The following is a 14,489-nucleotide window of genomic DNA, read 5'->3' as shown; positions in this document are numbered from 1 at the left end:
GTCTTTTTGCAGCAATAGTTCTTCAGCTATTAACAGTTCACAATTAAGTGGCATAAAAAAGGCCAAACAAAAGAAGGGCTTGTCACTAAACAAGGATGTAATGACACATGGGGTGTGGCCCATTTTAATGTGAAAGCACTCATTTGAGTAACTAGTTAGAGAGATCTTCACTTGGAAATTATTTCTTTAAATGAATACATTTCTTAAAATGTTTAAGTGAAAATAATTAAATGTATCTACTTTGATTTGGACAATAAAATAGCAATTTTAACAGCGAAATGACATCGTCCTACAAAGCAAGGTAAGGTTTTTCATAGCTAATCCAAATTTAAGGACATAATCGGTGAGGAAGTTGTACTGAAAAATATGTTTGTATTGTAAATTATAATTATAATTATAGGAAAAAAATCTAGCTTTTACTGTCATATACAGCACACCTCCTCCCTCATGCCAAAGCACTTTTGTTGTATTATTTCTATTGATGAAACGACTGCATTATGTATTGTTGACCCACTTAACATAAAGCCACACACTGTGAGTCAAGCATTGACCTTAAACATCTGACTCCAGCTGAGACTGGCAGTAAATGAGAACTGCATTACATTGATGTCCAGTGTGGAAGCAGTTTCCCTGATTAGCAATTCATATCAGTGCAGCTAAATGCAGATCAAAATTGAGTGCTGTTAAAAACTCAACAAAAAATATATTTATTTTCTTTCTTTCCTTTCTATTAAGTGGGTTATTTTCAAAAGCCGTCTGGTCTTTAAAAACAGGCAGGAAATCTGTGCTTTACAAAGTTATCTGTAGTCTACATCAACTTCACAGAGTATTCATTGGTAATTAGGGAATTCCCATCAACATCTTATTTCCTCAACTAAAGCAGATGAACTGGTTTTGAACCTCTTAAAGGGTGAGTTGTGCTCAGCAGATATCCTTTCATAAAGCAGCTTCATATTTGCATTGCACAAATAACAAAAGTGATGAAAAGTGATTGCAGACATTTGAACCTACTGTAACAGAACATCCATCAATAGAAAGCTTATTTATTCGACTTTCATATGATGTATAAATGACCCTTGTGACTTGTTTTGTTGTCCAGGGTCACATATATAAATGACAAATAGGACTAGTAGTTACACTTTTGACTCCAGTGAATAAAGTCTTAAAGTCTTGAATGTAAAGTACGTTAATAAAAATCCCAAAACAAAACAAACCTCACAGTTATCTTCCACACAAAGACACTTTAATTTAATCACAAAGCATTGGCCAGTTTATGACACCAGACCACAATAAGATACACATGGCAGCAGTAAGATTCATACACACACCTCTTCCACTACAGAGTGGAGATTTTGGTGTTGCCCGCAGACCCCTCCATATATACACACATATACTAACCTTAAACTTGTATTTTACAATCATTTCATTTTCAATACAATGACTTCATTATCAATACCTAGTAAATGTACACGTCGACACAAGGCAACAGAAGCACAACTCCCAGAGATGCACAAAAAATATACATCAACACAGTAACAGAATCTGTTCACCATATAATCAGTAAGAACAGGTGCTATATTCATTTAAACTCATGTCAGGGTATGAAGGATTCTTGAATGTATTTATCAATAATATTTCAACCGCTGACAGACAGATTCACCAACCATTCTCTTTGGTCGGATAGTTTCCACTACTGCATCAACAAATAAATAAATCGCACTGACTTGAAAGTGTCACATAAACATAATTCTGAGACTTTTTTCATACCACACATCTTAATAATATATATTCTAATGTATGTACATTTCAATCTGACAGGACTTATTACTTCTCTAGGGAAAACACAAGAGACATTGTGGACAAAACAAACACTGTGGGATCAAATAAGGTTCAAACCTCAGGAAGAATACATTCACACACAGTACCACATAAGTGCAAAACCATGAAGTTTTGTGTATTTTGTGTATCCGCTACCATGTATACTGGCGTGCAGTCAGGAATGTAAGCTTACACCTTTAGCTCATGTGACACCTCTATATAGATCAAGTCGACCTTGACTAGTGTGTAAACACTAACACCACACAGCATCTTCAGTATAATTCAGTATAATCATATGCTGACACAAGTCCACACTGGGCGTATTATTCAGATGCCCATTACAATGTGATTAGTGTATATAGTACAGACCGAGGGAATGAGCTTTCCCACATTCTTCATTTATCTTTCGGACTTTTCTTTCAGCCACTTCATCCGTACTTGCTGCTGCAGTAATGCTCGGCATTCGGCCATCCCAGGATGCACTCGGTCAGAGATAAAGCACAGAGAAAGAGAGGTGGTGGAGAGACAGAAAGAGAGGAGGAGGAGGAGGAGGAGGAGGAGGAAAGACGATTGGCTCTAAGAGTCAAATGAAGGATGTGGATTCTCACTGTGAGAAGGGCTTCCTTTGTTTGGACGGCTAAAAGACAAAAAGAACAACACATAAAACAAAAAAAGGAAAAAAGCTTGGGAAATGACAGCATGGATAGTAGGAAGAATGGCTTTGTCAATGTCAAATGGTTATGATGGCTTGTTTTTGTTCACTTACGTTAATATTAGCACTTGTGAATGTGATGGTGATGACAAATGTGAAAAATATATATTATTATTTTTTTCTCTTTTATTAGATAGAATTTAACAGCTCCAGCTGTGAGAACATTAGTGTACATCTATTCCTTCTGTGCACTAATGCATGTGTGAGAATCATTATTGAGAAACATAATTATGTTCCAGCATAAAAAACTTTTTTTTAAACAGTTCTGAATATGAACTGATTTTTTTGTATTATTTACTGTTAATGATTTTAATGTAAATCAATATCAGAAAGGTGCAATATAACATTCAGACATTAATAGGTACTATATTAAATCATAAAATCTCAAAAACTTGTTAAAACGTGGTTATTATTTAAAAATAAAATAAAATAAAAATCCAAAACATTTTATAAAAGACTCTAGAAGAGTAAGATGAAACTTGTTCATTGTTAAGAAATAAGACTGCAGCATAGAATTTAATGATGCAGTAGGAAAGGTAACATGGCTATTTTTTAAGAAAAACATGCAGGTCATGTTTATTCAGGGGTTCAGGGGTTAACTGGTCTGATGCTGGTTAAGGCTTAGTGGTTGATAATAAAGACAATAACATGCCAGTGTCATCTGGCATCCATGTGAATAAATACTAAAGCAAACTGCGAAATAGGCTGGTACATGGACAATCCCTGTGCATTTTATAACTAGTGTTCTTCATTCCTAAATACAGGATATATGCTGGTAATGGAATGCAATGGCACCACATCTGCGCTCATGTGAATGTGAACGGTATACAGTTATTAGACCAATTTATAATATTCCTGGTGTATAATTGGGGAAGAGTAAATACTCTTTTAAGTAAACATGTGATATGTGTGTGGACTGTTCTTGTGTGCATGCATGTGATACAGTGGCAGAGGGGTCAGTGATTTTCCTCTGTCTGCTGATCGCCAGTGTTAATGCTCAGTGAGCGAGCCTCTGTTGGATCTGGTAGGGGAGGCTGGTGCCCTCCGACTTCAAAGATGACAACAGACAGATTGATGGACGCAGACATATAAACAAGAGGACAGACACACTATTAGGAACAACACAAAAGAACATGAAGACAAAGGCAGTAACAATGAAATCTGAAAATGAACATATACTGTATGACACACAAGGTGGATTCATCAGAGAATCATGAACTACTAATTGCATGTTATTAAACACCTACAGGAATAATAAATCAGACTATAATTTATAATTAAGTTTAAAAAAATATATAATAAAACTTGGATTAAAACTGTTTAAACCAATTCACCTGGGCTTATCAGAAACACAGATCACAAAAAAGCATAAACAGCATGTCATACACCAAATATTAAGAAAAACCTACATGTGTTAAAAAGGATCTATATGCCCTAAGTCTAAGTCTAAGTTAAGTTAAGTTAAGTTAAGTTAAGTTAAGTTAAGTTAAGTTAAGTTAAGTTAAGTTAAGTTAAGTTACAACTGCTAAAATAAATATAAATAAAACAAAATAATTACAAATTACAATTTTTTTTAAATTTATAGTATACTTAAATACAACTATTGCTAAATTAAATTAAATATTAGTAAAAAATTTATATTACAGCCTGGTATACTCATATCTAGTGACTGACAGGTGTTAGGGAACAGCAGATGTTAACACATTTAAAGATGGAACCATGCAAGGACATGGTGACGTCACATAAGGACAATATGTCGGACATACCATTTGCGTAACTCCTCATTGGTCACTGATAGAAATTCTGAAACAATAACCGGAATCATTGTGGAAGGGATTTAGTGGGACTGCGTTTGAGGAGAACATGGGTCGACAGATAAGAGGCAATGGGAGGAAGCAAAAACTTATTACTCCATGGTTTGTCCTGTTAAACTGGTCAGTATTCCTCACATTTTCCTCCCAAACATGTATATCATGAGAGAATGATTTCACAAAGCTGATGCACTGATGTTACTATACAGTACAAACAATACATAAACTGAATGATTTAAAACAATGTCTGAATGAATATGCACATGGCAAGGAAATGGAGAAAGAAAACCAGCGTAGCTGAAAATGTGTGAGTGGTTTGTGAGTGCAGGTTTCTGAGTTAGACTGTGTGTAGGAGTGTGCAAGCTGAGAAAAAGTAATGGATTGTGACAGGCGAGAAAAGTAGAAATAGCAGGAAGAGTGATACTGATCTGTCTTTCTTGTGTTAAAGACCGGGGATCAGGTCAGGGCAGAAGTGCTGTAAAGGGTGTAAATGGAGGGGAGTTTGTAGATCATTGCTCTCAACACCATTAACACTTGTATTACCCCCCACAGTACTCATTTAAACACATTCTATGGCCACTAGGCTGTATTTAATGCAATTAAATATTTCAAAGACCACCCTTTGCATGTGCACATCTGAACAATTACACTGGAATATCTAAACACATGTTTCTATATTATATTTTGCACAATTACTGTATGAATAAAGTTCCTCTCTGACTCACCTTGGGACACCTGGTGGGGCGCGGTTTGGACGAGACGGGACCTGGGGCGGGGGGCCGCCGAATGGGTCAGGAGAGGCCCCGGGTCTGGATGGCACAGGAGGTGCTCCAGCGGTAGGGGGTCCTGGGGCAGTGCGCACACCTGGACGAGGGGGCCCAGGAGGGGCCCGACGCTGGGGAGTGGGACTAGACATTGGAGATCTGTTGAGAAAATAAAAAGAGTTCTATTTTGGCTTGATAAACATGGACCAGTTTGAAGGTTAAAATTGCAATTTCAGTACAGCTTCAAAGGATTAAGGGTCTTACATTTAGCGGTGTCAATTTTACACTTTAAGCTAATCCTTTAAAACATCAAAATTTTCAGCTTTTAATATTATTTCAGTCTTCAAACTACTTAAAACCTCAAAACATTTTATGTTTGTAAAACTCTTAAAACTACTTTAAACCATAAAACTTAAGCGAGCTTATTAAGACAATAGCAAACAAATATTAAAGACCTCATGAAATCAAAATCAGTGTTTTGTGAACAAATGATGGTTTAACTGGGCTAGGGTACAGTAAAGGTAATTGGCTATTCAAAAATGATCGTTGATACATTTCACCTGTTTCAGTATGAAAGACTGCACAAATGAAAAGCAATATCGTGTACATAGGCGCCGATTTATGTTTTTCTCCGTGGGTGCTCAAGGGCGCACACCATTTAAAAAATAAAAAAAATAGACTAGGCTATTCAAAAAATATTGCATTTCAGAACCTTAGGCTAATGGACAGCGGCCGATACAAACAAACACAACAGCGTCACTTCTCAAAAATACAAACAGGATTGGAGATGAAAAGTTTAACTGACACGTAACCGCTAATGCGTTCAGCTTCTTGGGAAATTAATGTTTTGTAAATATTGATTAAAAAACTATTGCGAAAGGACAGCGTTTCCATTAACCGATTGTTGCGACTAAAATAATGAGTTTCTGGGAATGTCTACCTCATTTATGTTTCGAGGTTTCTTTTGATAGTGGCATGGCTTTTCTTTGAGGTTTCGAATCCATTATTCATATAGGCTAAAAAAATATTTTTTTATTTTATGTATTTAACAAAGAACTCGTATTCTGTCCAAAAGTAGGCTACTTTTGTGTCCATTAGTTTTTCCTCTTTTAAACCGTATATAGGCCTATACTTGAGCAGAAAAATTTTCCCATTTAAACCCTGTTACGAACTTTAAGGAGTCTAGGGAATGTACCGTAACATTTACATATTAACGTACTGCTGGGTATGAAATGAGGTGGAAGAACATGACAGACAAAACTTTGAAAGAGAAAAAATACTGGACGTTTATTCACAAAAAGCCAAAGCCACTAGATCCAGTAAAATAACAATAATAATGTGCGCTATGTACAAGGTGAAAATGTAAACAAACAAAAAATTAAAATGGGAAAAGAACGAAAGCGGCGCCAAAGCAAAGAACAAAATATAAGAAAACAATCCTTAATCTAAACCTAATCTAACCAAAGCAAAATGTAGAAAATAAACCGAAATCTTCAGTGCATCCGGCACCTTAACTAAACTGTCTAACAAAAACAGAAATACAATGTGTGGCGCTCACTTCTTACGTAGTGTGTCTATACAATATGTACAGTGTATATCGCGATATACTGACCTGCGTTCTCTTCCCTCTGTACTACCAGCTGTTACTCAAGGTCTCATAGCGAACGAATAACTCTTAGTCTGATTAATGATTAGTGATTACGGAAAGCAGTAAATGATTACATACTCGCACGGCACTGTATAGTGGGGGATGGGACGTTTTCAGAAACGCTGTGATTGATGGATAGGATATGGAACATGCATGCGACTGGTTATGTCACTGTCACTGACAACAACATAACCAATCACAGTGTGGCAGACGCTTCATAGCGCCAACTGCAATGTTTAATTTTAAATAAATGTAGCCTTCTGGCACTGGCACACGTGGGTGCTCATTTTCCGTGGGTGCTCGGTATTTTCCGTGGGTGCTCGAGCCCCGGAGCACCCACGGTATCGGCGCCTATGATCGTGTACACTGAAAGTCACATCAAAACACTGCTTATTTAACACAAATGTTTGACACAGTACCTGCGCCCTGAAGGTCCTCCTTGTACCTGCAGCCAGGAGTCATCCACGGGCGGGGGCATGGTAGTGGAGACGGTGGTGGTGCTGATGTCCCCGATGATGTTGAGGGCCTCTTTCAGAGCGTGGTACATGCGCAGCATCTCTTCCCTGTGCTGAGCCTGTTCTGCTGACTCCTCCATCAGAGAGTTCTGGTCTCCACATGAGTACAAGTTAGCCAGCAACTCAGCATGGATGAATTCCTTAGTCTATGGGAAGAGGAAGTAAGGAAGAAGACTAAGAAAAAGTGCAGTGCCAGCTGTATTTGTCTGGAACTGCAGGTCCAAGAAACATCCAGTAAGAAATTAACTTACATGATTCTTATTTGATAGCAAACATCATGGTAAACACAGCTTACGTTGTTGATCATGAGATGCATGATGGTCTTGGGCATGAGGTCCCGCACAGTCTTGTTGACAATGGCCATGTAGGAATCCACAAGGTTCCTGATGGTCTCCACCTGCCTCTCAAGCTGAGGATCCATGGAGTGCATGAAGCCATCTGAGCCGTTCTCCTCACTAGCATCACTCTGCTGAGGACCAGCAACACATATTTGTGAGGACAAAGAGTGGAATAATGAAGCCAATTAAATCCTATCACTAGATCACAGCTGATTTGACCTCTGTACTCAACAGTCAATCAGTGGTGGAGTTTACCCCATCATTTTGTTAAATACAATACATACTCCTATTCAGAGAGAAATTTGTTTGCATATGACAGATTTGGAAGAGAGAAAAAGGAAAAAGTCAGAGGAAAAACCTTACCTTCTCTTTGTCCTGCAGATGTAGCAAAGAAAGCACAATAAGTTAGTTCATTAAGTTAGTAAGCTATCAGTGTTTGTTAGAATTGCATTGGTGACTGGTTATGCATGTGGTAGCTGTTGCGGCACAGTAATGAGTTAATAAGTTAATATGACTGAGAGATGATCAGTGGAAGCATTCACGTACAGTGATGCGCTCTGGGTAAACTCCAGCTCGCAGGAAGGACGCCTTCCAGCTGTCCACCTCCTCCTGAGTGTCGCTTGCCAACTCAAGCTGCCTGTAGTCTTTATACACGTTCCTGAGACAACAGACCAACAACATGTACAACCCGAATTCCGGAAAAGTTGGGACGTTTTTTTAAATTTTAATAAAATGAAAACTAAAAGACTTTCAAATCACATGAGCCAATATTTTATTCACAATAGAACATAGATAACATAGCAAATGTTTAAACTGAGAAAGTTTACAATTTTATGCACAAAATGAGCTCATTTCAATTTTGATTTCTGCTACAGGTCTCAAAATAGTTGGGACGGGGCATGTTTACCATGGTGTAGCATCTCCTTTTCTTTTCAAAACAGTTTGAAGACGTCTGGGCATTGAGGCTATGAGTTGCTGGAGTTTTGCTGTTGGAATTTGGTCCCATTCTTGCCTTATATAGATTTCCAGCTGCTGAAGAGTTCGTGGTCGTCTTTGACGTATTTTTCGTTTAATGATGCGCCAAATGTTCTCTATAGGTGAAAGATCTGGACTGCAGGCAGGCCAGGTTAGCACCCGGACTCTTCTACGACGAAGCCATGCTGTTGTTATAGCTGCAGTATGTGGTTTTGCATTGTCCTGCTGAAATAAACAAGGCCTTCCCTGAAAGAGACGTTGTTTGGAGGGAAGCATATGTTGCTCTAAAACCTTTATATACCTTTCAGCATTCACAGAGCCTTCCAAAACATGCAAGCTGCCCATACCGTATGCACTTATGCACCCCCATACCATCAGAGATGCTGGCTTTTGAACTGAACGCTGATAACATGCTGGAAGGTCTCCCGCCTCTTTAGCCCGGAGGACACGGCGTCCGTGATTTCCAACAGGAATGTCAAATTTGGACTCGTCTGACCATAAAACACTATTCCACTTTGAAATAGTCCATTTTAAATGAGCCTTGGCCCACAGGACACGACGGCGCTTCTGGACCATGTTCACATATGGCTTCCTTTTTGCATGATAGAGCTTTAGTTGGCATCTGCTGATGGCACGGCGGATTGTGTTTACCGACAGTGGTTTCTGAAAGTATTCCTGGGCCCATTTAGTAATGTCATTGACACAATCATGCCGATGAGTGATGCAGTGTCGTCTGAGAGCCCGAAGACCACGGGCATCCAATAAAGGTCTCCGGCCTTGTCCCTTACGCACAGAGATTTCTCCAGTTTCTCTGAATCTTTTGATGATGTTATGCACTGTAGATGATGAGATTTGCAAAGCCTTTGCAATTTGACGTTGAGGAACATTGTTTTTAAAGTTTTCCACAATTTTTTTACGCAGTCTTTCACAGATTGGAGAGCCTCTGCCCATCTTTACTTCTGAGAGACTCTGCTTCTCTAAGACAAAGCTTTTATAGCTAATCATGTTACAGACCTGATATCAATTAACTTAATTAATCACTAGATGTTCTCCCAGCTGAATCTTTTCAAAACTGCTTGCTTTTTTAGCCATTTGTTGCCCCCGTGCCAACTTTTTTGAGACCTGTAGCAGGCATTACATTTTAAATGAGCTAATTAAGTGGATAAAAGTGTAAAATTTCTCAGTTTAAACATTTGCTACATTATCTATGTTCTATTGTGAATAAAATATTGGCTCATGTGATTTGAAATTCCTTTAGTTTTCATTTTATTAAAATTTAAAAAACGTCCCAACTTTTCCGGAATTCGGGTTGTATGAGCAATGAGTCATATTGTGCTCACGAAATAAAAATGTAGATGATATGTAAAAAAAAAAAAAAGAGATGTAAATTGTATAAATGTGACCCTGGAGCACAAAACCAGTCATAAGTAGCACGAGTATATTTTGTAGCATTAGCCAACAATACATTGTATGGGTCAAAATTTTATCTAAATATATAAACATTTATGCAAAAAATAATTAGGATATTAAGAAAGATCATGTTGCATTAGGATATTTTTTATTAGTTATATGTATTGCTTAGAAATTCATTTGGACAACTTTAAAGACGATTTTCTCAATATTTGAGATTTTTTTTTTTTGCACCCTCAGATTCCAGATTTTCAAATAGTTGTATCTTAGCCAAAAATGGTCCGATGCTAACAAACCATACATCAATGGAAAGCTTATTTATTCAGATTTCAGACAAGAGTCCAGGGTCAGTATTAAATTATTATATAAATATTTTTTATTATAAATGTTTATTATACATGTACATAATAAGCATATTACAAGGATTTCTAAAGGGTCATGTGACACTGGATTAATGGAGCTGAAAATTCCATCATAATATGTTACATTATAAAATATATTCAAATAGAAAACAGCTGTTTTAAATTGTGTTAACTACAGGGAATTGTAGCGCTCCAAACAGGAAAAAAAGAAATCCTTTTACTGCAGGTGTGTAGAGCCAATGAAATAATTGAAAATGAACAAGAAGGTGGATAGTCGCACACTGAATCCAGTTCAGACTGGAAAAGTTTTCAAGTGCATGCGAGTTAAAAACACATAGACAAGAGCAAGCAGATCTTTCAGAGCATTGCTATTGTTTTTAACTCACATGCACTCTGCACTTTTTGCATGATGGAATTTATAAAAACAAAAAAAAAATTGTTTTTAGACTTTTCCAGTCTGTACTGGATTCAGTGTGCAGCTAGCCACCTTCTTGTTCAGTTTATATTCAGATTAATTTTGCATTAAGTATATTAATGTATTTCTTCTTTTTTGAAAGCTCTGTAGTGAGTAAAATATTTTTTCTAACCTTTGTTCAGTGTTAAAGAGAGCAAACACGTGCTTGCTGGACATGAAACTCTTCTCTATATCTCTGAGCTTCAGGTTGTCCAATGGCAGCATGTACTTCTTCTCTTTCTCCTGCAGAGGGCAAAGAGCACAATTAAAAAGTTAATGAAACAAAGCAAAAGAGAACACTTCAAGATCAGGGACTGCCTATTGAACAGTTGAATCTGCTGAACCTGTATTTCCTTTAACTAAACAGCATAAGCAGAATACAATACTTAAAGGGGTCCTATTATGCTCTTTAACAAAGACTTGATTTTGTTTTGGGGGTGTGCTAGAACAGGCTCTCATACGAGGTTGTTTGGAAAACACATTATTTTTCACATATTTTACATTATTACAACACCTCTCTGCCCAGTCTGGCATGAATGGCTCGAAAAGTTCCTGTATCAAATGAAGGTCCGCCTTCTGAAATATGAAATATGCTGTGATTGGTTAGCTGGGCCAGTGTGTGTTGTGATTGACAGCACTAGACGCCTGGTTGGGAAATGTCATGCCCCTTACCATAGCCGCCTGAAACCTTCAGTGTAAATATTGCATCAATATCAAACCAATTTTAGCCTGATTTAAACCCCGATGATTGTAACCACTCTAAGTTTGTCTGCCTTGTGAAAGCTAGCGTCTCCGACATAGTTATAACACTTGATGTCTTCTGTAGTGGAGCTCAACCAGGTCTCGTCCCATTCATCGGTATTAGTGATATAACAAATCCCAAAAAACATGCACTAGCCCAAACAAGTCGTTCGTCGTAGTGTTAAATAAAATATATTTGTAATTCTGCAGATGTTTTTAATGCTCAAACAGCAACATTACAAACTAAATAAAGTTGAAAAAGTCAAAAAGCATAATATGACCCCTTTAAACTGCTAGCCTTGCGCAAAAATCACGTTTAAAAATTCAAAGGAATTAAACAACAGTTAGTGCTTACATGTCGGTCCCATCACCTATAACACTAAAGGGTTAACAAGTACTTGTGATGTGAGTATTGATTCCACACTGGAAGACTGCAATGGCACACTACCCCTTCCCCTTGTCCCTTGAAACAGAGTGTCAAGGGGTAGGGGAGAAAATATTCCCCTAAAGATTGGGACACCACTACTATGCCGTCACACGTCATCATTCGTCGTCTAGCTCTTACAATACACACATATACTGGTGTGCATTAGAGCCTTTAATTATCGTTCTGGATTAATGAGCTGCTTACTGACACACACACACACACATATCGGAAATCGCGCAGCTCACACATCCAGGAGAAAATAAACTTGTCAACGCTGCCCCACGACTTTTATTAAATACAGTTTAAATACTGAATCGCTACATTATATTTTCCAGCAGCGAGAGGATAAAATTGCTGTTTTTAAGTAAACTCACTCTAAAAAGTATATACAGGCAACTTCCATTTCTCTCTCTCTCTCTCTCTCTCTCTCTCTCTCGGATAGGCAATATTTGAGAAAATGGTTTAGCGATTTCTATTTTTTGGGGGGATTATCCCCCATCAATGTCTATGGCAGTTTTCCCCTGATAAAACATATGTTGTGTATGGGATTAGAAGCCCACCAAATGTATTGCAGTCACAGATCGAAAAATAATAAGCAAAGATCAAATATTTAAAAACACGTGTAAAATAATAACGCACAAAAACAAAAAACAAATTCAATTTTTTTTTAAATAACAAACAGCGCAGTCATGGATTGAAAAATAATAAGCGTGAATCAAAAATGTAAACACATTTAAAATGATATTGCACAAAACTGAAACATGAATTCAAAATTTTCCAAATCTCAAACAAAATCAGGTTTCCTGCTCATATGTAATTTTTTTTGTGTGCTTGTGGTCTTTTCCCCTTTGCTCTTGTTTCCACGGTCTGCGCTTGCGTTTCTAAAAGTTGCAGTTAGAGTTTCATGTAAATCAGGGCAGGCTTCAGCGTCACCATTGGCCCACAAGTTCTAGATTGACAGCTGCTCCTCTAGCCAATCAGTCCAAGGGGGAGTTGACGTCACTCCAATGCGACTCGTGGCTGCTGTGGTAGGTGTGTGAAGATGGATAACCAGGGTCAGCAGGAAAATCCCGGACGATCTCAGGTAATTAGCCATAAATATGTTGTTATTGAGTGACAGAAACATTCCCTCTGTGTGTTATGATGTTTTCTGCAAGCTCTACGTAGTCCGAGTAGGCCTATATCTAGCCTGTTAACACGTATCTTGTTAGTTTGGTTTAGTGAGCAATACTTTATATTTTAGGCATATGGGCTGCATGAAAAAAATCACACGCAATGTTTATCTTGTCAGTTAAGCCGGTTGTGTAATCAGCGATAAATCTCCATCACCTGCGCACTTTCACATGGAGCAGCATTAGGCACGTTCGAATAGAAGCTAAGGATGTGCACATGGATGCTGCAGTATCGATATATTGATACTCAGAAGCTTCTATTTTGGTATCGATATTTTCTGCAAAGTATTGATACTTAATTATATTTATAATTTCTTTATAACTAAATGTTTTAAGAAGTGTGTGCAGGCCCATCGGGACGGTGTGTAAAAGAAAAGGTCTCGCGGACGCGGTGGTATGACGTTAACACCGATTGGTCTGCGGCTGCGCGCAGTGCAATGTACCATTCACCATCACAACACTGCATGCACGGTTGCGACTTGCGCGAAAGATGACAGCAGTACCGCTGCTCCCTATACACAGAATACGCAGTCTGCGTAGGGAACTAACTCCCAGAGGGGGCACCATCCCAGTTGCTCAAAAAACAAAAAAAAAATGCACCATTCCTCCCATCCGCACTCGCGACCGCTCGCACCTCATGTTTGCGGCTGAACGTTCATAATTGATGGATGGACATCTATGCCCGGGTAAAGGACATCTGCAATCCGGCACAGAGAAAAGAAAACTAAAGAAAGTAAAAAAAAAAAAAAAGGCATGAAGTTGGCTCGACGATGGATGTTCGAGAGTCTCAAATTTAGGGGCCGTCTCTAAAGTTACATGCGATATTGGTATACACTTTTCTAACGTCAGTAGCATTTGAGGAGAATGACTTACAGTCATAAAAACAACTGTAATTGTTCATCTAGGTGTCAGATATAATGCAAAATTGAATTGAATGTTTGATATTTATTAAAATAAACTGTAAATCATATGTAAATTATGCTACTTTTTCACATGGGCTCAAACGCAAATTTGAAGCTCAATAGCAACTGAGGAGAAAGACTTGCACTCATAAAACAATTGTAATGTGTTCATTTAGGTGTCAGCTATAATGCACACCTTATACATTTTTAATATATATTAAAATAAATTATAAATCATTTAGGTAAAAACGAGGCCCGTTTATCACTTTCAGGCACATTCCTGAGAAAGTTTTTTTTTTTTTTTTAGGTTCCCTTAAAATTACCCATGGTTTTAACAATAACACCACAAATCATCGTTCTTGTAGCCATGGTAACTGCAAATTAATATATATATATATATATATATATATATATATATATATATATATATATATATATAT

The 14,489-nt window shown here is 37.6% G+C and overlaps 1 protein-coding gene and 1 long non-coding RNA gene across 9 annotated transcripts in view; one reads left to right on the top strand and one right to left on the bottom strand.

The window, feature by feature from the left end:
- Nucleotides 1-1,221: 1,221 nt before the first annotated feature.
- The window catches only part of LOC132140920 (dynamin-1-like), a 41,895-nt gene continuing 28,627 nt past the window's right edge, over nucleotides 1,222-14,489 (bottom strand). For 2 of the 8 annotated variants that reach the window (XM_059549986.1, XM_059549983.1), the window contains 6 exons: nucleotides 10,941-11,050; nucleotides 8,153-8,264; nucleotides 7,564-7,737; nucleotides 7,173-7,414; nucleotides 5,067-5,264; nucleotides 1,222-2,455 (listed from right to left, as the gene is read on the bottom strand). In XM_059549986.1, coding sequence (XP_059405969.1) covers nucleotides 2,395-2,455; nucleotides 5,067-5,264; nucleotides 7,173-7,414; nucleotides 7,564-7,737; nucleotides 8,153-8,264; nucleotides 10,941-11,050 — 897 coding nt within the window. In that variant the 3' untranslated portion in view covers nucleotides 1,222-2,394. Of the gene's footprint in view, nucleotides 3,579-4,296; nucleotides 4,817-5,066; nucleotides 5,265-7,172; nucleotides 7,415-7,563; nucleotides 7,738-8,152; nucleotides 8,265-10,940; nucleotides 11,051-14,489 lie in introns of all 8 variants that reach the window. The other 6 variants (XM_059549987.1, XM_059549985.1, XR_009433847.1 and 3 more) reach the window with 5 other exon arrangements.
- Nucleotides 3,881-4,097, top strand: LOC132140924 (uncharacterized). Its single transcript, XR_009433848.1, has 2 exons — nucleotides 3,881-3,980; nucleotides 4,017-4,097. It is a non-coding gene; the product is annotated as an uncharacterized LOC132140924 (long non-coding RNA).

Source organism: Carassius carassius, chromosome 5 (genome assembly GCF_963082965.1).
Source record: "Carassius carassius chromosome 5, fCarCar2.1, whole genome shotgun sequence".
Taxonomy (NCBI): domain Eukaryota; kingdom Metazoa; phylum Chordata; class Actinopteri; order Cypriniformes; family Cyprinidae; genus Carassius; species Carassius carassius.
Note: the sequence above shows the minus strand (reverse complement) of the source record. Positions and strands in the feature narration are given on the sequence as shown.